The sequence below is a fragment of the Mesoplodon mirus genome, assembly GCF_964341445.2.
Source record: "Mesoplodon mirus genome assembly, chromosome: 3".
In the NCBI taxonomy this organism is placed as follows: domain Eukaryota; kingdom Metazoa; phylum Chordata; class Mammalia; order Artiodactyla; family Ziphiidae; genus Mesoplodon; species Mesoplodon mirus.
The window spans coordinates 123,417,559-123,445,001 of NC_138978.1; the positions used below are offsets into that span (position 1 = coordinate 123,417,559).

The 27,443-nt window shown below is 52.0% G+C and overlaps 3 protein-coding genes across 6 annotated transcripts in view; 2 read left to right on the forward strand and 1 right to left on the reverse strand.

Moving 5' to 3' along the window:
- Positions 1 to 1,707: 1,707 nt before the first annotated feature.
- On the forward strand, positions 1,708 to 10,540 carry CASQ1 (calsequestrin 1). The gene is made up of 11 exons (XM_082616616.1): positions 1,708 to 2,007; positions 3,791 to 3,875; positions 4,636 to 4,736; positions 4,969 to 5,080; positions 5,432 to 5,505; positions 5,853 to 5,983; positions 7,136 to 7,181; positions 7,595 to 7,649; positions 7,884 to 7,984; positions 8,634 to 8,708; positions 9,937 to 10,540. The coding sequence occupies exons 1-11, from the start codon at positions 1,729 to 1,731 to the stop codon at positions 10,069 to 10,071; spliced, it is 1,194 nt and encodes a 397-aa protein (XP_082472742.1). The 5' UTR covers positions 1,708 to 1,728; the 3' UTR covers positions 10,072 to 10,540.
- A 2,995-nt stretch (positions 10,541 to 13,535) lies between these two features.
- Positions 13,536 to 23,639, forward strand: PEA15 (proliferation and apoptosis adaptor protein 15). Its single transcript, XM_082616226.1, has 4 exons — positions 13,536 to 13,661; positions 19,706 to 19,879; positions 21,271 to 21,426; positions 21,579 to 23,639. Exons 2-4 carry the CDS (start codon positions 19,708 to 19,710, stop codon positions 21,641 to 21,643), a joined length of 393 nt encoding a protein of 130 aa, XP_082472352.1. The 5' UTR covers positions 13,536 to 13,661; positions 19,706 to 19,707; the 3' UTR covers positions 21,644 to 23,639.
- Positions 23,363 to 27,443, reverse strand: part of DCAF8 (DDB1 and CUL4 associated factor 8) — a 45,452-nt gene continuing 41,371 nt past the window's right edge. For all 4 annotated transcript variants that reach the window (XM_082616224.1, XM_082616223.1, XM_082616225.1 and 1 more), the window contains 3 exons: positions 27,142 to 27,261; positions 26,624 to 26,740; positions 23,363 to 25,997 (listed from right to left, as the gene is read on the reverse strand). In XM_082616224.1, coding sequence (XP_082472350.1) covers positions 25,881 to 25,997; positions 26,624 to 26,740; positions 27,142 to 27,261 — 354 coding nt within the window. In that variant the 3' untranslated portion in view covers positions 23,363 to 25,880. The remainder of the gene's footprint in view (positions 25,998 to 26,623; positions 26,741 to 27,141; positions 27,262 to 27,443) is intronic.

Genomic DNA, 27,443 nt, shown 5'->3' on the forward strand with positions numbered 1-27,443 from the left:
TGAGGTCTCTCCAGCTCCAGCATGCCCTGCCTAGCTACCTCTGGCCTCTCCTGCGCCAATGACAGCTGTCTCTCTTGGACCCACTCCTGCCACGTTCTTGAGATTTTCCCTGGCCTTCCTTGCTTAGCCGTGTAAGGTCTGCCCTGTGGGAGTGCGGAAAGGTCATTCCTCTAACATAACTTCATGGTGCAAAACACCCGCTGCGCCTCCAACATCGGAGACACCTCAGGGTGGGCATGGGGGCTTCTGACTTTGATCTAGCCTCTCTCTGGTCTCCCTCGTGCCTCTGCTTACCTGTGCGTGAGCCCTGGAGGGCCATGAAGAGGGTCCTTGAAGGTACCCAGAGCTGAGCCCATCCACTCCGCCCTCACCCCCAAGCTGGGATCCAGGAAGTTCGAGCCCCTCTGCACCGGCTCTGCTTTGGCTCTCAATGCACAGAATTAAGCAGCATCCTTGGTTCAGGGCACAGGGCCCCACCTCTTCATGTTTCCCATTGTTAATTTTTTCCCCTACCGTTGATACCTGATCCTTTTTGTCTTGTCAAAGACGTAGGAATGAACAGTCACAATTCGCTCTCCTTGGAATCATTCAGCCAGGGGAATCCTCCTTCCCACTGTGCCCTAGAAAACCAGTCCCGTAGGATCCGAGTAGAGAGTACAAGCAGGAGTCAGCAGCCCAACGACTTTCTCCTTCTCCTCTCGGGTCTGTGGGCAGAGAAGCCCCAGATGCGCATCTCCAAGGATGGACGTGGGCCAGCACTTCACGCCCCACGCCCCGTCCTTCCTCTGCATACTCCAGTTAGGAGTGTTGAGTGAAGCAAAGGAAACCGGCTGGAGCTGAGCCAGGGCGCCAGTCCTGGACTCGGCTCCATCTTTTATTCAGAGAATGACCTCATCCTTGGTCTTGGTTCTTTAAAGGGAAGTGCAGGGGGTCTCTTTCCTGCAGCCTGGATTGCATTTGTACTCCCCCCACTTCCTCCACGGGATCAAAGAAACGGACTCGACCTAGAGGAGAGTCCCAGCTTTTAGGACTTAGAGGCAATACCACATTTGCCCCCCTTTTTACAAATGGACGACAAATTTAACCTCTGACCCAGAATACCTCCTCCTCCTCTGCGGCCCCATTTCCCTCTCTCTGAGTACCCTTGCCCTCGCTCCACTCTCCCTAATTACCCCCAAGCCTCCCCTCCCCCAGCCCCAGCTTCATTTACCTCCGACTCATCTGGTCTTATTTTTAGCCCCAGCTTTTTCCTTTCTTAATATGGCGATGAGCTCCTAGGCTGGTGTGGGCACAGGGGCCGAGGAGCCCTGGACATTGGGGGGGTGGGGGAGGGGAGGAGGCTCTGGGAGCCTGGGTGAGAGGTGTTGGAGGTAGGAGGATCCTGGCCCTCACGGGGCCGTCCTGGCCTCAGGAGGTTATCCGTCTCTCCTGCCAATCCTGGAGACATATTTAGACAGGACCAGGTGGGGGCCGAGGGGTGCCAACCTCAAGGGCAGCTCCGGTTCCCTCCCCGCCCCCTGTTCCTAGCCCTCCCCCTGACCCTGTTTCTCTTGGCTCTGTCGGCAGTTTCTCCAGGACCTAGCAGTGTCCTCTGTCCACTGCTCTGGGCCATTCCCCACCCCACCCCCATCGTGAGCCCCTAACTCAGGATTTGGGACCCAGGGGCCTCTCCCTACCCCAGCTAACCTCTTCTGGACCGGGAGAGCCGACCCAGATCCCACTACCTCCATGGATGCTGCAGACAGGACGGGGGCCAGAGCTGTGCCCGGCCCGCGGCTGGCACTGCTGTTGCTGCTCGTGCTAGGGACACCCAAGTCAGGGGTGCAGGGGGAGGACGGGCTGGAGTTCCCCGAGTATGATGGTGTGGACCGTGTGGTCAATGTCAACGCAAAGAACTACAAGAACGTGTTCAAGAAGTACGAGGTGCTGGCACTGCTCTACCACGAACCCCCCGAGGACGACAAGGCCTCACAAAGACAGTTTGAGATGGAGGAGCTGATCCTGGAGGTGAGTGGCGGGCTCCGCAGGCCTGCAGAGCAGCCCAGTCCCTCTCTGCACCCCTCTATCCTGCAACTCCATGTAGATCTTTAAGAGTGGGATCTGGGCGTGAGGGGCAGGGTAGCAGGACCCTGTCTCAACCAACAGGACCAACAGGACCCAAGTGGCATATGACCTGAGCCAGAAGAGAAACAGAGATTCAGGAACCCCCAAAGTACCACCGTAGTCAGGCAATTTAAGGAGGGAGGGGGTTGCTGCAGGGGGAATCTCTCCTCCATGCTAGAGGTTTGGCTAGGACTGGGGTGACCCTGGAAGGGGGGCAAAAAAGGAAAAGAGAGGTTCTTCAGGGGAAGGTGAAGAACTGCAGTACACCCCCAAATCTACTTTCCTAACCAAAACGTACCCTCTCTCCATACACTTCAGGGGCTGCGCCCCAAAGAGATCCAAACTGAGTATAAATTTAAATGTTATTGACATTTTACTTGCATGTCATTGATTTAATGGCTAAAGGTTTAATAGAGCCCACCATGCCTCCCACTGGCCTCTCAGTCCCCTCCCCCTGCCATCTGCCCCTATTGGATCAAGCTGGGCACCCCGATTGGAAAATTCTTGTGTTTGGAGGAGGCTTCACCATGCCTTCCCCAACGTGTCTTTGTGGGAAGATTCTCCTCACCCCCAAGCTGAGCTGGGGCACAAAGGAGAGAGAGAGCCTATTGTTACAAGAAAAAAGCCCATGTTTGGAGATGACTGGAAAATGTGGTCACACAGCCCTCCAGGAGCCGGGATGTGTTGGAGTCTCCTTGTCCAAGCTGCTGCAGCCCCTCCTCAAGTTTGGCAGGATGGAGAGGCCCCAGCTTGCCCAGAGCTTGGAGTATTTCAGGGCAAGACACCAGGACTGTAGGTTCTCATTTCTGTGTGCCCCTGCCGGGTGCTGGAACCCGCCGCCTGATTAATGAGCTGAGTATTTTTATCCTGAGCGCTCAGCATCCCTGGCCATCCACCTGTCCCACCCTCCTGAGAATCCGAGCGCCCCGAGTCTGTGTTAGGTGGGGAAAAGCTGCGAACCATGCCCGAGGCAGAGTGCATCAGGGTTGAGAGCCCCGCTGGGAGGCCCATGAGGACAGGGACCTAGGGTGTGACTCTCCATAGCCTAAGGACAGCCTGAAGTAGAGAGTGAAAGGGAAAGTCCCACCCCATTGAGGAAAACCAGGCCTATTTCATCTCTAATCTCTTTGTCAGTCTCTCTGCCTCAAGAGTGACCAGTGGGGGCCACGGTGACCTCTACTCTCAGCTCTCTGGCTCTCGCTGCTCCTCAGCAACATGGACAGAGCCCCACGCCCCCCACCCTCTTGCCCTCCAAAATTCTCCCCATTGGGACTCACTCAGAAGAACCCCAGGGACGTGTAACATCACCCCCACACTGAGCGTGGTCTTTGATCAGTATGAAGTACAGGGCTCAGCTCCGAAGGAGGAAAGAGCCTCAGTCATCCTGAAGCTAGACCCCTCAGCATCCCTAAGGAACCTGGAAGTACATGCACAGTGCCTTAAAGTTCAACAGAATAAGCACATTGTAAATGAGCAACAGGTGTTCAGGAATTAAAATTGGACCACAGACCAAAAGGGTGGATGGGGGGGCGTGGTAGGGAAAGTGGAGATATCCTGCATCCTAGCACCGTGTCAAGGTTAACTTATATTCCCTGCATCCCAAATGACCCAGCTCGAAAGCATGAGACCGGGAATAGTGGTTACTAAGAATTCCAGAGGCTGATATTAACCCTAACTCTCCCTTCAGTTAGCAGCCCAAGTCCTAGAAGACAAGGGTGTTGGCTTCGGGATGGTGGACTCTGAGAAGGACGCGGCTGTAGCCAAGAAACTAGGTAAGGGAGGGGTGGGAAGAGCAGGGAGGGGAAGGTGACCGGTGAGAAAATACTGAAATTTGGAGGGTTATGGCTGGGGGTTCCAGCCTCTCCTTTATTCCTTATAGAGACCCATGCTCAAATCCCAGAAAGAGGAGAAGGTGGCCTTCTTTATACCTACCCAAAAAAAGGGGCTAGGTTCTGGAGGAAAGGGGGAATCAGGGAACACAAGTGGGGCTGGAGAGACCTCTGCAAACTCCTCTTCCAACCCCTCCGCCTCCAGAGCCGTGGGCTGGGTATTACAGCACCAACCACCAGGGGGCAGCCCAGGCCTGAGACTGGACTCCGGAAGTGGATGGGGGAGGGGTGGCCAGTAATGAAGTCATCTGGTCAGTAATAGCTGAAGGTTAAAGTGCTGGATTGGGAATCAGCAACTAGAGTCTTCAGAGGAGGTAACAGGAAGATCTGTCTCTGGTTATGGCAGGCAGAGAAAGGGGGGAGACATCTTGCTAGGACCTATATCTCCCTACGTCCTCCCCTAGCATTCCCACCTGACGCCAGCTTCCCCCTGGAGAGCCCCTGGGGCCAGACTAGCCACCTAGGCTAAATCCAGGGGTACAGACACCGGGGATGGAGGGGCTGAGAGGCAGTGGGCAGGGTCGGGGACAGGGCAAGATGTGTGGTCTAGTGAAGGATTATGGAATGGGCTGCAACCCTGGATTTGGACCCTTGGACCTGTGGGAAGGTTGCAATCATGGCACACCTCTGGCTCACTCCCTAGGACTAATTGAAGAGGACAGCATTTATGTATTCAAGGAAGATGAAGTCATTGAGTATGATGGCGAGTTTTCTGCTGACACCCTGGTGGAGTTTCTGCTTGATGTGAGGACTCCGCTGGACCTAATAGCCTTGCTTTAAGACCTCACACCCTTCCGACCAACTGCAGCCTCACACACACACACACACACACACACACACACACACACACACACACACGGCAACAGAGAGCCCCTTCCTCCCCGTTTCCCATCCCTCTTTTCCCTGATCCCTCTCCTTGCCTCTACCACTGAGTTCAGAAACTCACTCTCTTCCTTCAATGTCCTTGCTCTTCCAGGTCCTAGACGACCCTGTGGAATTCATTGAGGGTGAACGAGAGCTGCAGGCATTTGAGAATATCGAAGATGAGAACAAACTCATTGGCTACTTCAAGAGCAAAGACTCAGAGCGTGGGTAACCCTCAGACTCCACTGTCCCCTCCGCTGGTCCCCCACTTCACCTATCCTCCTACCTCCCCACTTCACCCGCTGGCTCAGCATCCCTACCTCCTCACTCCTCTTGCCATGGTGGGTCCATCGACTGCTCTGATCTCCCTGCACTCTGCGGGTTTCACAGACAGGCACCAAGGCATTCCCCTACCCCCACCCCACCACTGTATGTAACCACTCTCAGAGGACTAGAGGGGGTGAGTCTCAGAATGAACCCCACCTGCCGAAGAAGAATTGGGGAATGACAGAGGGGGGATGGTTCCCTGGCAGACCCTGGTTTCCCCAGAGACTGACTCTGCATTCCCCCCTCAGATTACAAAGCCTACGAGGAAGCAGCGGAGGAGTTTCATCCCTACATCCCCTTCTTCGCCACCTTCGACAGCAAGGTTCTCCTCCCTGCTGCTGCACTGGGTCTCCCTCACTCCCCTCAGCTGCCCTCCAGCCCCCTCTCCCAGAATCAATGGGGGACCTCCTCCCTCCCTACACATCAGTACTCCCCAACCCCACCCCTCCTCGGGCCTCCCCCATCCCACAGATTTTAAATTATCTAACCCACCCCTCTCTCATCTTCAACCAAAGCCCAGAGAAGTTAAGACACTTGTCCAGTGTCACAGAGGCAGTGACAAGGGCCCAGGTTGTCTCACTCCCTGCCTGACATCTTCTCCCCCATAATACTTCTTCTCACCATGACCCCATGTCCCCTGCCCCACTCCCCCATCCCCTCCCCGAAAAGGTGGCAAAGAAGCTGACCCTGAAGCTGAACGAGATCGATTTCTACGAGGCCTTCACAGAAGAGCCTGTGACCATCCCGGACAAGCCCAATAGCGAAGAGGAGATTGTCAACTTCGTGGAGGAGCACAGGAGGTGGGGAGCAGGGGCAACCCTCTGAGCAGGGTAGGCTCCTCCCCAGGCTAGAACACGTGTCTGTGACATGGGCTAGGGGAATCTCAGCCAACCAGGAGGCGGGTCTCTCCTAGAGATGAATACACTTCTGGTATCAGTTCTTATTGATATACTGACCATTTTGCACAATATTTTGCACCCCAGAACTTAGCCCAGAGCCTGGAGCACACATAGAAGGTGCTCCATGAATGTGTACGGTTCATTGTGATGTTGACCGAGACCAGTGTTGAGTGCCTGTGGTCTGCCAGGAACTCCGAGGTGCTCTCTCTCTTATTATATGTAATCCTTTTAACAACCTCAGTTAAAAAGAGTCCACAAGTAGTGTCAGAACTGGATTCTAATCCAGATTTGGCCTGTGTTCTTTCTCATACATTACCTACACCAGTGGTTCTCAACAGGGGTGGAGGGAGTGGCGAGGGAGGGGGAGGATTTTGTCTTCCAGCGGGTTATTTGGCAATGGCTGGAGACATTTTTGGTTGGAGAGAGAGCTACTGGTATTTAGTGGGTAGAGGCCAGGGATGCTGCTAAATATCCTACAATGCACAGGACAGCTCTCCCACAATGAAGAATTATCTGGCCCCAAATATCACTAGTGCTGAGGTTGAGAAACCCTGCCCTGCATTCACACATAATTCTCTTCCTTCACAGTACTCCACAACTGGAAATACCCATTCATCAGTGCAAACACTACTTCTCTTACTCTCTCCCACTAGATTATGGTCCGCTTCATCAGGGCAGGAATGTTTGCCTTGTCCAACTCTGTCTACACAGCACACAGCACCTAGCATAATGTTGAGAACATCTCCAACACTCAGTGTTATTGAATGAATGAGTGAATGAAAGAATGAATGAATGAACACCCAAATGTCCAGTCCTTTCTCCCGAAAGTCTCTCTTCCAGTCCCCTTGCCCACGCTTCTCTCTCCTACCTGCTTTAACCATGCAATTATCTGGGCCTGGTGCCCAGAGCTTAGACTTTGCCAGATGGCTTTGTTCAGGGCTGCAAGCTGTCTACGCCCTAGGCATGACCCTGTGGCAGCCTCTGCTATGGGGACCCTCTGGAGCCAAGGGTGTCCTTCTTGCCCACTGAGTAGTGACTTTCTTTCTCTTCTAGATCAACCCTGAGGAAACTGAAGCCTGAGAGTATGTATGAGACCTGGGTGAGTGTCCCAGATGGGGCCCAGGCCCTCGCAGGAGCATGGGAAAACTCAAGTCCTAGAAACATCCAACGCTGCTGCTCCTCATGTCTTGCTTATAGGAAAGACAGTGCACCACAAAGGTGGAGGGTTTCTGTTCTGAAGAACATGTCAGGAGTTGGGGGACACACATAACTTGATGACGATGACAAGGGAGGAGCTCTAAGCTCTGGGGCTGAAGGGTTTGCCAGCGGAGGTGTGGGGACCCTGGAGTGGAAGGGGGCAGTGTACTTGGAAAAGGGTCACCACCACAAGAATACACCTGCTCCAGAAGGTGGATTTCCACAAAAGTTAGGTCCAAGGTAGATCTAGGGCCTGTTCTGGGCTCTCTAACTTCAATGAGTATAGCTAAGGTCTCCCCTCCCTGCCCCGCACAGGAGGACGATCTGGATGGAATCCATATTGTGGCCTTTGCAGAGGAAGCTGATCCTGGTGAGGGAGGAATACTGGATTGGATTTGGGGCAGTGGCGGGGGCATTGGTGAGAGAGGGAGATGGGGTATTTATCAGAGCATAGGCTTTTAACACATAAGACGGGTTTTTTTAGAGCACAGTTTACAAGCAGCCTGGGGCTAGACATGCGGAGTTGTGGGAGGCGGGAAAAGAGAGCTGGACTCCTGTTTCCTCTGTGCCCCACCGTGCACTTATCACCTGTGTTCCCTCCAAGATGGCTATGAGTTCTTAGAGATTCTCAAGGCTGTGGCCCAAGATAACACTGAAAATCCTGACCTGAGCATCATCTGGATTGACCCTGATGACTTCCCCCTGGTAAGAGATATCACTCAGGCACTGCTGTCCGAGGCAGGGCACATCCCAAGGTGGAGCCTGTTTCAGAGTTCCTATCCCCACCTCCTAGTGGAGGAGCCTGTCGCATGCTCAGGGGCACTGAGCACATCCTGAGAAAGGGGACACAGGATGATGGGAAGTGTGGGAACAACAGGATTCCCAGAGCAGAGGCTGAGCAGATAGCTCATGTGCCCAGGGCTGGCTCCTTCTAGAGAAAACCAGAGTTTGGGGGAGCAGAAGGGCACATTAACCCTGCATGTGGGTGTCCACAATCACAGAATCAAAGCACAGAAATTCCACGTCTCAGGGCACGGCTCTGTTCCCAGCTGAATCCCCAACACCTAACACTCTTCGTTCAGGATCAGAACAAGGTTTCCTATCAAGTTTTCCTCGGAAAGGAGGGACCAATGTCCCCAGCTGACCCTCTTGATACTTTCCTTTTGGGATATCTACGCTTTAACTGCTTATTTCTACCCATTCCCTTCAGGCACTATAGCTGGACCTATCCACCAATCTACGGTGGGTTCAGTGCCCTCCCCCTACCCCTGGCTGACCCTCACACTCACACTCACCCTCCTGGACTCAGGTGCTCCTAGCCTCCATTACGTTGCCATATGTGGTCTCTCCACAGCTGGTTCCATACTGGGAGAAGACGTTTAACATCGACCTGTCAGCCCCACAAATAGGAGTCGTCAATGTTACTGATGTGAGTTTCCTTCCCTCATCCCCGGTTGACCCCCAACTCTCCTTCCCAACATAGCTAGTCCTCCTCTGCTCTGCTAACTAGGAATTGAGCCCTCCCCACAGGAGTTAGACATGCCCAGTCTAATGGCTGGAAAGAGGGAGAGATTCCTGCCCTGAACACACCCCTGCCTCTACCTGTTGGAACTGACTGCTCGTCCTCCAAAGCCCAGTTGAAATCCTCTCTTCTCCATGAAGTCTTTCCAGATCTCCCATTTGGAATTGTTCCCTCCTTGGCACTCCCAGAGCCCATGTGGCACTGAGAACATGACTTTTATATGGCTATTTATGTATCATGTCTGTCTCTTCCAGTAGACTTTGAGCTTTTTGAGGGCAGAAATCTTCTCATTCACACACAGATAGGCTTCAAAAATATTTGTTGAGTTGAATAAGTCACAGCCTGCTTTCATATAATTCTCAGTCTAACTGAGGAGGTAGGTATTCTGTTAACTACCAGGCCAAATCTGATAAACTCTATAATAGAGATACCAATAAAACACCAGGAAGGCACAGAAATCAAAGTGACTTCTGCTTGAGAATCAGAGAGGGTTTAAAAGGGGTAGAGTTTAAAGTGGAGATTGTTGTAAATCAGGCTATACCTCAATTTTAAAATATAAAAAATTAATTAAAGCTAAACAATTAAAAAAAAATTAAAACACACTGGAGATTTGTACTGTGTATAAGAGTTCTACAAGTGAAAATTATATGAGTCATTTCCAAACTGATGGAAAAGTTAGTGCAAAAGGTCAAAAAGTAGGAAAATGAATATCAGATTTGGGAAAGGGCAAGTCGTTTCTTACGGCTTGAGAGTCTAGAGATCTCTGAGGATGGTGCTAGAAAAGCAGGTATTGGAAAGTCTTGAATGCTAAAGAGTTGCTGACTTTATTCTCCAGGCTATGAAGAGCCACCAGTGGTTTTGCATTAAGGGCATGATAGAGAGGTCTGTTTTAGGAAGCTCAGCATGGCAAGAGCTTGTAAGAAAGACTGAAGGGAGAAGGTCTATTTGCTGATCCAGCAATTCTTTCTACTCCCACTGTCACTATTCCAACCTAGACCCCCACCTGGACAGTTTTCCTGCCCAGTGACAGATGAAGAGAAGGGACAGAGGATGTACAGAGTCCAGTGAGTGGGAGGACAGGTCTAAAGACCTGAATCGGGCTTAGTTCTGATGCCTTGTCTGTGCCATGTCCTAGGCGGACAGCATATGGATGGAGATGGATGATGAAGAGGACCTGCCTTCTACTGAGGAGCTGGAGGACTGGCTGGAGGATGTACTGGAGGGCGAGATCAACACAGAGGATGATGACGATGATGACGATGATGACTAGTTGCTGTGGCAGCCATCCCCTAGCCCCACCTGCTGTCCTCCTGCCCGCTCCTCCTTCCCTGTCCTTCCCTGAGCTCCTCCAGGGACACTAGGTCATTCTCTGCCATGGGGCCCATTGGGGTCTCTATGCTGTGTGCTGAGATTCAAGGAGCTACTTTTCCCCACACACCAGCCCAGCTATCTCATCTGACTTCTGTTTCCTGTCCCACCATGTCCCTGTATCTATTATTTGTTTCTTCCATCACTCCCTACATGCTTTCTTGTGACTTCCCTCTTGCCATATCTATGGGCCCCCATCTCTCTACTGCTCCCTCCAGCTGAGCACACTCTTCCCCCACTCTCTCAAGTCTTCTATCCTTCTGACTGTCCTGTCCCTGGCCAGGGGGACGGGAGGGTACTGTGTTTGGGGCTATATCTTAGCAATCTCTTGTTAATGTACTTGGGTCAAATGAGAGACCTCAATAAAGGATCTGGAGCAACATGAGCAAGTGTCTGCTGATGAGGTCTCACCCCTAGGGCAGGAGGGAGGCAGCCAGAGGATGGGGGAATTAAGGTGTGGGTACCTTGTTAGGGGACTGTGATAGCAGGGGGGTGGGGCTCCTCCCTCCAGGCAGTTATCCCAGAGAAGCTTGGATTATTTATCTGCTGAAAGTCAAAAAGGCTTTTCTGAACACATGGTGTTTGTCCAGCACCACTGTCAGGCTTTGGGAGAACAGAGAGTGCTGGGCCTGTCCCTGCTCTCTAGCGGATTAGTCAAGACACTGGGAAGTCAAGACAAGCACAATGAAGAACTGAAGAAAAATACAAAGCAATATGTAATTAAGTGATTATGTGCTGCTTGATAGCACCCTCCCTTGCAGCTCTTATTTGAATGGCAAGACTGAGTCCAAAAAACACTTCCTTGGTGCGGCCTGCCCAGAGGTGGCCCCTCCAGCAGCTCCCTCCTCTGGGGTCCCACTGCACTCTCTCTGTCCACCTCTATTCTAGTACTAGCTCTTCATTTACATGTCTGTCATCCCCACCAGACTGTGAGCCCCTTGAAGGCAGGACCCCAGGCTTTTTCTCTGTGTCCACAGGGCCTGGCACACCAAAAGTAGTCCCTAATAAATGTTTGTTAAAAGAAGGAACAAATGAATAGAATGGCCTCAGAAGAGAGAGATGAGAGTGGGCTTTGACGGCTTCATAAAGGAAGTGAGCATTTTCTAGGCCTTAAGTGGGATTTGATTAGGGCAAAGGAGTTGGGGAGGAGACATTTCAAGTAGTGAAAACATCAAAAGCATTGCCAGAATGCGTGTGCCATTTTGGGGCACAGAGTAGACCAAAGAGACAAGAAGAGAGGTTCAAGTGGTGGCCACGAGGTTGGGTGGGCATCCGGGGCTAGGTCGCAGAGGTGTTTGGATTTAGTCCTGTGAGCTGGGGAGGAAGGGCAACGTTTAATCTGGCAGTGATGAGCAGGATGGATGGAGGGAAGGAAGCTGACGGAGATACCAGAGGCAGGGAGTCCAACTCTTATCAGACAGTTATAATAATCTGGTGGAGGTGGGAGAACATGGATCAGAGTGGTGGCCATGGGAATGCAGAGGAGGCTCTGAGCTTTGTTCAAAGGGCATCCCCCAGACCTAAGCCTGCTGGCGATCTTGGCAGGAAGGACCCACATTCTCTCCAGCACAGGCCCAGGCTGGGGTAAGTGTAAAGCAGTCAGGAGTAGGCGGGGGGAGGAACCAAACAACTGAACAAGCCCGTAACTAACAGATGTTACAGCTTTCATGGATTGGGTATAAACGTGTTGCTGGACAACTTAGAGGATCTCTGAGTATGGAAGAATGAGACCTGAGGTGAGAGAAGTTTTCACCCTCCACAGTCAAATCCAGGAAGTCTTCCTGGAATTGGTGGCAGGAGTATAGAGTAGAAACCACGTATTCATCCAACTTGCACCCATTTAATAAATGTTTAATACACAGTACGGGCACTGGGCCAATACAAAAATATTATGGAACTTAACTCTCTAGCATAGGTCAGTGGAAGGCCCCAGGCTAAATAATAGCTCCCATGTTTTAACCACCCATCTGTGCCAGTCACTAGAGACTTAACAATTTCTAAAACTCAGAAGAACACAGTGAGATAGGCATCAGTGTCCCCGTCTTGCCCTTAATGAGGCTCAGAGGCATAACCTGCCTAAGAAAGGAGCGGAGTCAGCATGAAGCCCAAATCCCCTGTACCTGAAAGACCTGGACCTTTCACTGACTGTAGATAAGTCATTCAGCTTCTCTGAGTCTCAGAGATGGGTCAACAAAATGAGTTTTGGCCCTACCACTCAGAACAAATAAGATATATGCAAAGGCAAATTATGAGGGTGTGTTGCTATCAAAGGGGCAGTGACATGGCACACTGGGGGAAGAGGATGGCGAAAGCAAAGAGAAGGGCTGTGAAATCCAAAGCAGCAGCAGTCTGAGCCTCTTCTAGGGGCAGTGTAGACTCAAGAAAGGATGGGCTCACCTGAGGCTTCCTGAGGGGTCTCTGCCAGGCTGGAACTGAAGAGAAGCCGGGGCATTCCTGCAGGTGGCACAGACACCGATGGGGCTCAGACCTTGTCCCTGGGCCAGGCTCTGCCAGAGTTGAGGGGAGACCTCTTAGGTTGGAGATGATAATAGATCATCTTCTTCCTTCCCTCTTTCAGTCTGGCTGAGAATCTGGGGGAGGAAAGTCCCTGGGGTAGAAGGGAAGTGAGAGAGGCCATGCTGGGCCTGGGCAGCGGGGCAGGGCTAGGAGACAGAACTGAGCGTGGCTCGGCAAGTTGTCTATATTTGCATGCTGAGCTCACTGCTGCTCTTTTTCTCCCCAGAAATAAAATTACATCATGGTGGGGGGAAGGCGGGAGGGTGGTATATTTGGGAAAGGTGAGAGGAACACAAGGGGCCAGCTGGCATCATCCTGCAGAGAGAAGATCTGTGGCTCCAGAGCAGGCGAAGGAGGCCCCCATTTTGCTTCTTGCCCCTACTCCTTCCTCCTCCCCCACCTTCCAAGGTGGATAAATCTGAGCAGTCTTTTACTACGGCTCCCCTGACCCATAAGGGGAAGAGGTTTTTACAAATACTGAGTCAAGCATCGAAGAGGATCAAGAGGCCAAACGACTTCCAAACCCTTAAACCCTAACTTACTCTTTGCCTCCCAGGGTCCCAGCCACTGTGGTCACCGAAAGGTCGTAAGGGGAGGAGTGTGTCCCTTTGGGAAGAATTAAATCTGAGAATTGGGGTTCGCTGTTTAGGGGAGGAGGCGGCGTCGCTACTCGAGCCCTCCCGCACTTCTGCCCCCGTCCCAGGAGTCTTCCAGAACCCCAGCCCCCTGCTGCCTCCCCTCCCCCCCTCTCCCGCCGCTCCCCGCCCCCCGCCCCTCCCCGGCTCTGACATCACGGGCCAGCCGGGTGGGGTGAGGCGGCGCTGGGCTCGGGCTCTGGCTCCGCGGGCGGAAGAGGCGGCGGCGGCAGCAGAAGCGGCGGCGGCGGCGGCGGGAGCCGAGGAGGAGGTTCCGGACGCTGCTCAGGAACCGGGGACGCCGGAGTGCCCGCTCCCCGAGCGCTCAGCCCCGGAGGCGGTGAGAGGGCCGAGAGGGGACGTGTCGCGGGGAGGGGCAGATTTGGGGGTCTGGGCTTGGAGGGGCGTCGATCCGGGACGCCTGGGGACAGATGCGGAGCGTGGGGGCCCCGGAGGGGTCCGCTCCGTGTCAGGCCCCACGGGCTCCGTCTCTGTCGGTGCGCTCCGAGCGCGGTGTGTGCTGGAGGCGGCGTGGCTCCGGCCGCCCGTTCCATTCTGACCAGCAGTTTGGGAGTCGGACCGGGGCCTGGGATTAGGATGGAGCCTGCTTCCCGCCCAGCCGGCTCGGCCGGGCCATCTCCCGCCCCTCCCTCCCGTTCTCTGGCTTTGGACTCGCCTCGGCTGGCGGTCTCCCGGCCCAGCCCTGCCTCAGTTCCGCCGGCAGCCGCCCCTGCTCCGAGGGCTCAAACCAGCGGCTGGCACCACGTGCCCTCACCCAGTCCTCTGCACCGGGGGTAGAGGTGGGATTGTCGAAGGCTTGTCCAGAGGGAAGGAGTCGGGAGCTGGGGGGTGTACAGGAGAGAAGTAGCTAACGTAAAGCCCCTAATTAATTTCATATAATCTGTGTCAAAACTGACAGGGACACACACACCTACAAGAGACACGCCAGCACACACGGTGACACACACCCATGTGACTCTTACACACATCGACTGCACACAGCAAATCACAAAGGGCCCTGCACTACGCATCCAAGCCCCCACCTCACTCCCACTGTCTCCATGTGCAAGTCTCCTGGCAGAATATCAGTCTAACAGGACAGCTGAGTGGGGGCCACCGTCCCCAAGTCCACCCTGATTTTCTGGGCATCTTCTCCCAGCCCTGGGCTTCAGATCGCCCCTCTTTAAAACAGTGAGAAAACATGGTAGAAAATCCTGGTCTCAATCCAGGACAGGGAGACAGGATCTTGAGAGTGAGTGAGCCTGGTGCTTTGAAACTGGGTGAGTAGTGAGGGTAGGGGTTGCTGGTGGCCTCTCTTGCTGGGTCCAGTTGAAGCTTAGGGTGCTAGGAGTGGCTGGCTTCTGGGCATCTGAGTGGCCAAGGGATGGAGGGGGGATGGAAGAAAGGGAGAGAGAGAAAAAGAAAGAATGAGTATGAGTCAGCCAAGGATGGAGGCCCAAGTCAGAGAGAGAGAATGAGGGGAATGTGTGTGAGAGGCAGACAGACATCAAGAGAGGGACACAGAGGGACAGAGATACAGTCAGGGAATGGGGAGGGGAAGGAAGTGAGAGTCAGAGATGGTCAGATGAGTGGGGAGAGTGCTGGGGAATGGATGACAGAGGCTCAGAAATTAGGGAGGACGAGAGCAGGATGGTGGTGAGACCACTGGGAGTTAGGGGAAACATGCTGAATATGTGTGTTTTGTTTCCCTATGTGTCTGGCCTCCAGGCTGTCGGAGTGATTAGCTTTAATTGCTCTTCCCTTTGTGGTTAAACACTCCGTTGGGGAAATTGCCAGAGATGCCCTAGGCTGCCAGCTGCCCTGGTTGCCTAGTTCCTCACTTCCCTGACACCTGTGCCCATCATGTGTGCATGTGTGTCATGCATGAAGAAGAGGACCAGAGTCACACCCTGGCATGCCATCCCCTCACTCTCTCACACAGAGCCTCCACCACAGTGCAATGGTGGACATCACCAACCTGTACGCAGCCAACCAATCCAGGCCCTTCCCCACTAAACTTACTCTATCTCTTTATAGCAGGGACACTCACTCCTTCCTAGTATACCTAGTATAGTAGCTCTGACTACTGAAATGGGGATACCAAGTCACAGAACCCAGGAGTCCTAAGTATTCTTGGCTACCACCAGGTGGACAGGATGAAAGCCCATTGAAAGGAAAGGAGAAAAGAGAGACTGAAAGACTAGGGAAAGAGGTAATAGATGAGGAAGAGATAGAGAGATGGGAGAGAAACAGAAGGAGGAAGAGAGAGAATCAGATGAGTAGAGAGCAGTAGAGGCCCCATTCCCTCTCCTCTGCCTGGCCTGATCCAATGCCAGGTATCTTCTGATGCTCTCATCCTGGGTCCGATCCTTCTTCTCTTGACTAAGGGCTTAAAGCTTAACCCTGTTTTTGTAGCCAGGGGTAACCCATTTTGCTTCTTGGACTGAACATTTTGAGGTCCAGTGTCCTATCCCACCCCCTCATTCCCAGGCTGACTCTGGAGCCTTAGAACCCTCTTCTTCCTACTTTACAGAAATAAAGGCATCCTCCCCCCACCCTCCCCCCAAAAAGCTCTATAGAAGCTATGGGAAGAAGTCAGTTGAGTATGATAGTAAAGGATAATTAGGGACGAACTACAGGACTGCTTGAATTTGGGGCCCAGATAAAATTTAAAGTAGGAACCCTGCTCTCTCCCTTCCCAGCCCTCTGCTTTGCTGTGATTACCACCCTCCCACCCCAAACCCCAGGCAACAAGACTGACAGACTCGAGTGCCTACAGGCTGCCTCCTGCCCACTGCAGGGATCTCCAGGTCCTTGCAGTTCCCCTCAGCCTTAGGCAGCTGCAGCCGATGTGAGGGAGGGAGGAATAGCACCTCCTAATCCTCAGGCTTCGTAAATTACTGAGGATTTGGAACCAAATGCTAGGGAGAGGATAATCATAAATTAATGTCCAAATGCACAGAAATTCTTCTGGTGCTACCACGTCCTCCACAGGTGGTTATCCCGTTTTGCTAGGCTCTCCAAGTGTTCCCAGGGCCCGCCCCTTCCTCCCCCAGGGCCCGTGGAGCACCCACCTGTCATGCTCCCAACTACTACCCCAGAAGGTCAGAATATAATCCTTACCTCCTGCCCCTCTTCCTCAGCATCCTCAGTTGGTTTGACTTTTGTCAGGGCCCCACCTGGGGCCAGCTCGGAAGGAGAGGGAGGAAGGAAGGAAGGTGTGAGGAAGCGGTGAGCAGAGCACAGAATGATCTGGGAGGGAAGGGGACGGACTTCCTGGCAGCCTCAGCCCCGGTTCCCGGTTCCTGCCCAAGTATCCTGTCCCAAGAGTGGCCTCCGCCCAGGCTGCCTGGTGTTCCCTGGGCAGCCTCTGCACTGTTCCAGAGATCAGGAGGACTCTTTAGAGCTATGAGGGCAGGAGACTTCTCTATAGGCCCTATGGAATTCTAAATCTTGGGTGAGAAAAGCAACATGGAGGGTGAAGGAGCCAAGCTTCTGCCAAGCCCCACCTACCATGGCCAGACTACAACTGGACAATGGTTGACCAGGGAAGCTTGAGAACCAAGTAAGGGAATTTCCTCCAAACTCCCCTGCCCTTGCCCCTGCCGCCACACCCAGGTCTGGGCAAACGGGATCTCTCCAGGGAGGCAGGACACGAGGCCGCCTTTCCCTGCTCCCTTACCGGGCCTTTCTCCTATCCCTTCTGTCTCCTCTTGCTCACCACTCCCCACATCCCTCCTATCCAGTGGTGTCATTGTCCTGACAACTGAATGGGGGGGGCACCCAGAACTGAGGTTGCCATGGTAACCACTGAGCTGAGGCTGCAGCCTTCTCATCGTGGACTCTGTGCTCCCTGTGCCCCTCCCCCACCAAGGATTCCTCATTTGCAGCCTCAGTCTCTTTCCCTCTCCCAACACCAGTTCTCTTCCTCCATTCTCTAGGCTCCCCTTACCCTTCCTCTTTTCTCTGGATGTGAGCCTGTGATTGTCTGCCTTCTTACACATACTCTCAGCTGGTCAGACACATACACACAGACCACATACACTCAAGCGCTGGCACATACACACCCATTACCAGAACATCCAAACACACCCACAGATACCAGCACTGCCTCCTCCCTGTACCTGTGCCCACACCCAGGGATCAGCATCCATACAGAGGATTCTGGCACATACACATTCCCACCCCCATTTCTCTTAGGGGCCTCCTCGTATCTGTTTCACTCTCACAGAAAGCTCCTACTCACCGCCCCCAGCCTTTGTGGGTGGGTGTCTAATACACATTAATCCCTTCCCGCCCACCTCCCCTGTAAGTCTGTGTTTTCAATTCAGAGTCCTAAATCTTAACTCCTCCCAGGAGATACACACACACACACACACACACTCTCCTCCCACAGGAACTCTGTATTTACAAACTCTTCTTCTATGTGAAAGCAGGGCACTATGGTCCTAAAGTCTCTCTCATTTTCCAGCTAAGGGCTTGGTTGCAGGGTCTCCTCGGCTGGGGCAGCCTTCTTGAGGGCATCTTGCCTCCTTCCCATGCTGCCCTTTTCTCTTCAGCTCTCTTCACGCCCCACCTCCATTATTATCCCCATCTCTGAACCCTGTCCCCATCATTCCCCTTGTCTACATCCCCCCCCTTTTCTGTCCTTGGATTATGGGGGGGGGGGGCCGAGCTCCAGAGCCTGCTGCTGTGACCTAGATTTCAAGGCGAGACGGTTCCTGGTGCTGACAGTCAGAGAGCATTGTTTCTGGCCCAGCCTGGTAGGGCCACCGCTGGGCCCTCTGTCTGGTTGCACCTGGGTGTGCAAGTGAGCATGTGTATAAGTGCCTGTTTCTTGTGGCGCTCATGCTGGCCCTGCTGCCTGGCTTATTGTGTGTTTGTGTCACAGTGCCTGCCACCAAGGGAGGCTTGTTTGTTCTGGTCCAAGTAGGGGGCTGGGAATGGGGCCTCCTGGGTACATGCTTCTCTCCCTCAGTTTCCCTGCATGTAGGTGGAAATAAGGAATACGGGGTGTGTCAACTAGTCCCTTTCTGCTATATTCCCAGCCCATTGTTGGGGTAATTTGTGGGCAGTCTGTCAAGTACAAGGTCATCTAGCTCCTTGCCCCACCCCTTTGTCTAGCCACAGAGTGTTTATGCCATAATTTACTTTTTAAAATGCTTTATTTTTCCAATTATAAAAGAAATATATAGTCATTGTGGGGGAAAAAAGCCCCTTTTTAAAACTCACCACTAGAGTTTCACATTTTATCAAATCCAGAAAGTTCTTTCTAAGGTCTGACCTTCTTTCTTCCTGTCTTAGCCACAGTTCCTATCTTAGTGGAAGGAGGGCCTTGAGTGTCCTCTCCCTTTTCACCTAAAAATCTTCATAGAAGAGGAATGTGGTGAAGGCCTAGATGAGATCCAGCCTTCCCCAGCCCCTTGTGGGAGGTCACGCTGAAGGTAGTGCCAGTCGGATGTTGATGCAAGCAGAAGTGGCGGCCCCCTTCCTGCCAGACTTTCCCAAAGCTGCATCTGAACCCCTTCTCCCTGCCACCCAGCCAGCCTGGGAACTGGGCAGGGGGCCAGAGCCAGCCGCTTGGTATTCTTGGGCGCGGGGGCTGTAGGCATAGCACAAAGGCTAGGAGAAAGGGCTGTGTAGAGGCCCAGCAGCAATCAAGGGAGAAAATGGGCTCCGCAAAGGTGGGGGTAGCCTATTGCTTCACCCTCCCCACCCCCATCCCGAGACCTAATGACTGAATACAGGGCTGAGCATGGAGGGGCCAGGGGACAATTTGACCAGGCAACTAGGCATCTATCCAAAATGAGTCATTAGTGGGGTGGTGGGGAGTTGAAGTGAGGGACCCCCTTTGCTTCTGGGAAAGAATGGAAGCTAGAACATGAGCTCCAATCAACCTCCCCCAGCCCCTTCTCTTTAGCTTCTCACTGCCACAGCAAGCCTCTCCCTGGTCGTCGTTTTGGTGTGTTTTGTTTTGTTTGACAGGGGGAGGGGTTGCAGGTGGGTGGGGCGATTCTGGGGGGGACTTGGAGACAGCGGGTGAGAAAGTCGGGAGCAGGTTGCTATGGTAACCGCCTCCTCAGTCGGGGAGCTGTTGCCAGGGTTACTGTTAGAGGGGGGGAAAAGGAAGAAAAAAGATGTTGGGGAGAAGGAGGTGTGACTTTTCACTCTAGACTCCAGCCTGGCCCCTAGCTTCCCAGTTTCTTCCTGTCTACTCCTACCTCCCTTAGGTCTTCCTTTTCTCCCTCCAGTCCTAGCCTCCCCAACCTCTGTGTTCCAGGCACTTGCCTGGTAGGGTAGAGGAGAGGTGGGTAGGGCCAGTGAGTGAACCAAACCGTGAACCTCAAGCTCAGCCTCCTCTCCCTTTGTTCCCCGCAACGCCAGTCATGGCCGAGTACGGGACCCTCCTCCAGGACCTGACCAACAACATCACCCTTGAAGATCTGGAACAGCTCAAGTCAGCCTGCAAGGAGGACATCCCCAGTGAGAAGAGCGAGGAGATCACTACTGGCAGTGCCTGGTTTAGCTTCCTGGAGAGCCACAACAAGCTGGACAAAGGTGGGGGAGGGGGACACAGGCATCCTACCATCAGCCGTTCAGGCTCAGTTCATTCAGCAAATAGAAATGAGCTCAGAGCTCCTATACAAAGTGCACTCCTTTCTGACAAGGCAGGATAAGAGGGGTGCTCTCAGAGTAGAGGGGCTCTAGGGCAGTGGTCTTTACATTCTTCACGGTGCCCTTCTCAGTAAAAATATTCAGCAAAAAATGCTACTCAGATCCTACTGTGCTATAATCATATATATAATAAAACATTAAAATAGAACTTAAAAGTGATGATAAAACTTAAAACCACAAATTCTAACATTTTCTTATTCACTTTTAGAGACCATTGCTCTGGAAAGGGCTGTGGGGAGGAACTGGTATTTAAGATGGCCCTGAAGGGCAAGTGGGATTTCAAAGGCAGGATCCAAAGGAGGACATGCTAGGCAGAGGAACATAGTATGTTTAGAAGTGGCTGGAAAGGTAAGTTAAGACTGTGTTGTGGAGGGCCTTGAGTGACAGGGCATTTGATAGGTGAGGTGAGTGACCTGAAGGTGCTTCAGAGATACTAATCTGTAGCATGGAATGAAGGGAGGGAGGCTGAAGGAGGACACGCCACACTTCGGACAGGGGTCCCTAGCGGTCCTGTTAGGAACCGGCCGCACAGCAAGAGCTGAGGAGTGGGCGCGAGTGAGCGAAGCTTCATCTACTGCTCGCTCCCCATTGCTCGAATTACAGCTTGAACCATCCCACGCACCGCCCCCCGCCACCCTGCCCATTGAAAAATTGTCTTCCACGAAACCGGTCCCCGGTGCTAAAAAGGTTGGGGACCGCTGACTTAGGGGACTGCTGCAGTAGAGGGGAGGAGCCAGGCAAGAAGGCATCTGCAATCTCCTAGAACTGGCCAACCCATGGACATCATCCCTCTGGTCATGTCTGTGCCTTCTCATTCAGAATTGCCCTTCTCACTAGGCCCAGAATCTCTCCTGGGTTGTCTACAGATCCCACCCTTCTGGTCCCACATGTGCTGCTGGGAAATTCTGATGCTTGGAGGAAAAGTGAAAGAGGGACAGGGTGGATGTTGGGTATTTGGAAGCCTGGTTAATTTTTCTATTCTCCCGTCCACTCAATGTGGAACCTGGTGTTTAACCTAATTCCCTCATTCTAAATCTGTAATCTAGAAACTTCACTCATCAGTGACCTGCCCTTCCTGGGGATAGTTCTCTGTACTGTTTTTTGGTGCTTTAGCTTTCTTTTCCTGGCTTAGTTGCCCCTCTTCTTCCAGTGTTGCCTCCTCCAGTAACCAATGTGAGCAACTCAGTCTTGGTTTCTGAAGCCTAATCCAGCAGTGTAGGGGAAGCTGACCTCTACAGCCTAGCTCTGACCCTCAGTCTCCTGCCTTCCTCCAGACAACCTCTCTTATATCGAGCACATCTTTGAGATCTCCCGCCGTCCTGACCTACTCACTATGGTGGTGGACTACAGAACCCGTGTTCTGAAGATCTCTGAGGAAGATGAGCTGGACACCAAGCTAACCCGTATCCCCAGTGCCAAGAAGTACAAAGGTAAGAGGCCATGCCTTTAATATGTACCTCTGCCCTTCCCGTGGATTGTCTGTGAATACTTTAATTCTGGGGGAACAGAGGCTCATGATCAGTTAGCCTGCCTGCGGCCTCCCATGACTTCTGCCCCTGGACACATCCCTTTTTGCCCCCAGACATTATCCGGCAGCCCTCTGAGGAAGAGATCATCAAATTGGCTCCTCCACCGAAGAAAGCCTGAGCAAGGCGGAGGAAGAGGAAGAAGGTTGGACCTTCATCAGACCATTCTCTTCCCCCATCCTCCAGGGGAGGGGGCAAGGGCACCCCCCCATCTACCCACTTACTAACCTGGTCCTAACCCCCTTACTGTGCGCGTGTGTGTGCGTGTGCGCACGCTCTGGCTGTCTGTCTATGTGTCTAGCTCATCTAGTTCCTCCTCCTTGTGAGGGGATGGGGGTCAGGGGCTGGGGGTGGGGGAGCTCAGTTTCCCCACTCTAGGGGGAGCTGGGGGCTATTTCTATGCAAATAGAAATAGGCACATTCCTCCTACTTCCCTTTCCTCCACTCATCCCCCACCTCTCTAAAGTGTGGGAGCAGAAAAGGGCCTGTATTTTCCTACAATGAGGCGGCGAGGTAGGAGTGAGGCATGGGAGAGGTGGGTGAATCTAATGAAAAGCAGTGAGAGGGAAGATGAAGAGGCTACTCAACCCCCACCTGGAAGGGGCAAAGAAAAGCCAGAGTTTGTGTTTGTACCCCAAAGCTGGACTGGCTGAGGAGTTCAGTTTCCAGTAGTTCCTCAGGTTGGAGGGCCTGGGCACCAGCAGGTCCCTTTTTGCTCCCCTCTCATGGGCCTACGGTGGGTATGAGCCAGTGACCTAAAGAGAGAGGATCACTGGATCCTTCCCTGGCCCCAAAGTTCAAACCCCATGGAGAACCCAGCATCAGATACCCCCCACCCACCTCTACTCTGGAGAGACTGTGCTGGGAACATGCCCCATCACTGAGCCTGAGTGGGGATGAAGGCAGAGAGGAGTTCCCTGTTCCACTCCTTTATTCCTACTCAGACTGTTGCACAGGAGTCCCCTGAACCTGGGGAGGTTGGGGAATCGAGATCCTTAGGTTTTAACTCCAATCCTGCTCCCACTTAACAGAGTCCCAACGTGGTTATCGCAGGCAACCTTCCCTCTCTCCATGATCTAGAACCCCCTCTCCCCCAAGCCAGAAAGAAGGGAAGAAGCTAACTACAGTATTTTCCGTTGCACTGATCCCCAATTCAGTCCAGGAGGGGACTCGGTAACCCCTCTCCCTCAATATCCTGGCACCTTGGGCTTGTGAACGCCTCCTAGCCAAATCACTAGAGTACAGTGACCCCAGCCTCCTGCCTGTCCCAAGATAGCCATCCCCACCCTGACCGTGCTAACTGTGTGTACATATATATTCTACATATATGTATATTAAACCCGCACTGCCATGTCTGCCCTTTTTTGTGGTGTCTGGCATTAACTTATTGTCTAGGCCAGGACGGGGGTGGAAGGGGAATGCCACAGTGAAGGGAGTGGCAGAGTCAAATTGCTACATAGTCAAAACAAAAAAAACTTTTTTAAACTAAATTCACATGCAATCTCAAGAGGCTATTTAGAGAAAGTTTAAGCTAGGAGCTTCTAGGATGTGGGAGCAAAACTTTAGTGGAGGGGAGAGCTGGCTACTGGAAGAGGGAAGAAGCCAGACTGGTTGGAGAGCACCCTCTAATCCTAGCCTAGCCCAGCCCAACCTGTCCCCTCTGGCCACTGCTGCGGACACCTGCCTTAACACATACACCTCGAGTACTCCACAGTTTTGCCTTAAAGGACCTTCCCAAGTTTCCCCAGTCCTGTCTGGCTTCTCCCTCAAGGAGAGAGAGATACTTGTAGAATTGGGAGGGGGGAAATGAGCAGGAATTATCCTTCCAAGCCAGGATATGTTATGTGAGAACAAGTCTGAGAGAGAAAGGGGGTGGAGGGAGGGAATATATAAAGAGCCTTCCTTTGAAGAGAGAAGAGGATGAGATGGGAGAAGGGAGACAGGGTCATTTTCAGCGGAGTCTAGCAATTTCTCTGTAAGGCAAAATAATCTAAAAAGACTAACCTGCCCTCCCGCCCCCTATACTGCTGTGAGATTGCCCCTATCCTGTGCTCCTCTGTCTGCAGTGTGCACGGCCTTGTTCTAACCCTGGAATAAAGGTGATTGATTGTACTGTACCTAACTGATTCTAAATTTGTGTGAATGACCGGGATTTTTAAGCCTTTGGATGACTGGGGAGGGAGAGCAAAATTTACCCCCAAATCCTTAACTGCAGCCTGGAACAGAGGCCAGGAAAATACCCCTAGCAGGATCTCTACCCTCTCTCATTTTCTACGTATCACTGAACTGTGGGGCCTATTCCACTTATACAGTCTCCCACTGGAGCCCAACCACTGGAAACATGGATATCCCAGACTGGACTTCCTAAAACTGTAATAAGACCAGGGCCAGGCACCTATACTGAAAGGAACAAAAATAGCCCATCATGAATGAATGGCTCACATATCACACACACAGCAGCAGTCAGGGGAAAAAAAAAAAAAAAAAAAAAGGCTTTACTGAGAGAAAATACACAACAAATTCCAGAGTGCATGGTTTCAGCCCACTCCTTCACCCCACCAGCAATAAGAACACAGACCACTCACAGTCACCACACATTCACTACCTCAGGGAGGAAGTATAGCAGCTAACATCTGGTCTGCGAGCTGCTAGGAAAAGGGGCAGGAGGAAGGAGTATCTGAGAATTCCACCCTTTCACTCCTCCCTTCCTTCCTGGCCTGTTCTAGTAGAATCTGACTGTCCCAGGATGCAGAATTCCTGCTTGGGGGCAAAGAAATAGCAGCAAAAGCAGTTAAGGGCAAGAATTCAACTGGGACTTTCATAATTAGTGACCAGTGATACAATAGGTGTCTGAGCCCCATCCACCTTACTCAATCCTTAGATTAATGACTTGTCCTCCAGTCCCAAGATAGGAAAAGGGGGACAAGGTATAAAGTCAAACCGAGGAGGTCTTTCCCTATACTCTTCCATTAGGAAGGGAGTTGGTGTGGAGTTGGATAGTTTAAAGAATCAAGCAGCTAAAGGTAAGAGTGAGTGTTTCTTCTGTCACACACAGTATTAGGAGAGACGGTCTGCAGTCGCAGAACCCTTCCTGAAGTCACAGTTCAGTCAAGTTTTGAAGATGAGCCAGTCTCTGGTTAGCAGAGCCATCCTGGGAACCTCCACAAGACTTAAGCAGAGGTAGGATATCTGGAGCAAAGAGATGAAGGGGGCTTCCCAACCCTGAAACCATGGTAGGAAAGCAGGAAAGGGCGGAATTCAGGATCCTTCCATTCTTGAGCCTCCTAAAACATAAGGGTTAATCTCCCTAATCTCCAGTAGCCATGCACAGAGGGTAGGCTGACCCCAGGTGATACCTCCACATCATTACTCTCACTCACTCTGTCCTGTAAGTCCCTTTATTGCAGTCATAGAGAATATATAGGTATTTAAACTTCAACAATAATTTTAACGTGATACATCCAATTTTGACTTGCTTTTTAATATATTTATAGATATAAAATTAGGCCTCTAACAGTGATAGGGACAGGGAGATTGCTGCCACCAAACAACTTTTTTTTTTTTTTTTTTTTTTTTTTAAGTAACAGAAGAGGTAACCACCTTCCTGTTCTTCCACTTCTGTCCCTCCTCCCACCTCCCCCCAACCTCCCTCACCAGACCTACTGAGGGAGTGATGGGATGAAGAGAAGAGAGTGAAGGATACATAATCAAGTGCAAAACACTGTGATAAGTACAGAGAATGAATGGGGTGGAAAAGAAAGTGAAGAGTGTGGGATGGTTAGGGGCTCTAAGGACTCCCCAGAAAAACACGATCCTGGGATGGGGTTGGTTGCTCAGGGGGAAGAAGAATGCAACTGTCATAGAATTTTAAAAAATAAAGAAAAGTCAAAAACCTAAACCAAAGAGAGAGTGGCATTTCTACCACCCCCAGTCTGGCCCCTTGGTACTGAACAGCCAGTTATCCCCCCACCCCCCACCCAAGAAACAAGGGAGATCAAAGAAAAGGAAACCCCATTTCCTACCCCAAACCAGTTAACAAAATAGGCTCCCCCCTCCCCCAAAAAAAAGGCTTTGGGGAGAGGCCATTTCTGCCGAGTCCTATGCACCTCTCCATGGAACCCCATTCCAGGGCTCAATTCCCACTTCTAGATACTCTGTAGGTTTGCTCCCCTCTGGCTTGTCCTCCTGGGATGTCTTTTTTTTTTCTTTTTTTTCTTTCTTTTTTTTTTTTTTCTTTAAATCTAAAGCAAAAAAGTCCAAAGTGCGTTTCTGCTGAATGTTAGAGCCTGGGACAGGAAAGGGCTGCCCAGGCAGGATCGGGTTGGCAGCCCCAGCCTGCCCCTCCTGGGTACGAGGCCTCAGGATGGCATGCACTGCACCCGGTCAGGGCCCTCCTCCTCGTCCGATGTATCTGAGGAGCTGGGAGACTCATCCGAGTCTGCGTCTGTGGCCCCAACCCCAGGTTCTCGCCAGCGCTGTAGGATGGGAAAGGCTTATTAGTAATTTCCCTGGAACAAGGACAAGCCTGTTAGATCTTAGCTATAATTTACATGCTCTAGGCCAGGGGTCGGCAGAATTTTTCTTAAAGGGCCAGACAGTAAATATTTTAGACTCATGGGCTGTATCTCTGTCACAACTATTCCACTCTGCTGTTATAGCATGAAAGCAGCCAGACAACACATAAATGAATGGGTGTGGCTGTAGTCTAATAAAACTTTATTTACAAAAAGCAGGCACTTGCCCAAACTGCCACAGTTTGCTAACCCCTGCCCTAGGCCTCTTCTGGCACAAGAGAAAACACAGAAGACACCTGAGACGACTTATTTCTTCTCCACTCCTTCCCCACCCCTCATGCCTTTGCCTTTTTGAAGACAGCCCTGTGCATGCGTGGCGATGGAGAACACAAAGCAGACACCACCTATTTCTGCTGCTGGCTCTTCCAAGGCTACAGCAAAGCCCTGATGGGGATGGGGAATAATGGACAGGAAACCCAACTAACTCCACCTGATTCCTCCTAAAGCAGTGAGAAGTATGCCCCGGAACATTTTACCCTCTTGAGAGGGTCACTGCCCTTGGGAGCTCACTTCCCACTCCAGCTTACCCGGTGATGGCGTCTTTGTCTCAGGTGATGCATGAGGAACCAGAGCATGTGGCTATCAAATAGGTCGGTGTGGTGTAAGCTATCTTCATCCCGTTCCCGCTTGTTCTTCTTAATCACCTGGAACCAAAAAGGGTTGGGGAAGTGGGTAATGAATAGGAACCCTGGACCTGATCAGAAAAGACTGGTGTTCTAGCCCAGTAAAATCTTCCCTTAGAAACTACTGAGCTGGAGTATAGCTGGATTCGATTCAGAAAGGATGCCCCAGGTTCATCCACTGAGAAGATGGATGATTCTTCCTAAGGATGTCCCCTCTACCATGAACTAGATGCACTTCAAAGCTGCACCCTGGGCCCCTGGACTGGGACTGTTCCTAGAGAGGCAATGACAGGAATGTGGGGGAGAGTGTTACAGCAGTGCCTTTAAAGAACTGTACAGCAGGTTATTCCTTCCTATGACAATGAAAACTCCTAACAGTATGCGGATAAGCAGAAAGAAGAAATCTATAGTCAGCTACTTACATCCTTTAACCCTGTAAGTTCAGTGGAAGTTTCAGCTGTGGGTGCCCAGATCTTGACATCATGGTCTAGGCCACTGGTTGCCAGCACAGGTAGGTGGGGGTGGGGCTCAAGACAGTTTACCTGGTCAGGAGTAAAGGAAAACATAGGCTCAGGGGTATGTGGCAATACGGTTTAAAACCCACTACTCACCTTGAACCAAACAACTGTCCTTGATAAAAGTTAAGACAGCTGCTGGGAAGACAGGCCCACCCATCATAAGCCTAGGCCAAAGGGCCCTCGGGGTAACACTGGACACAGACTGG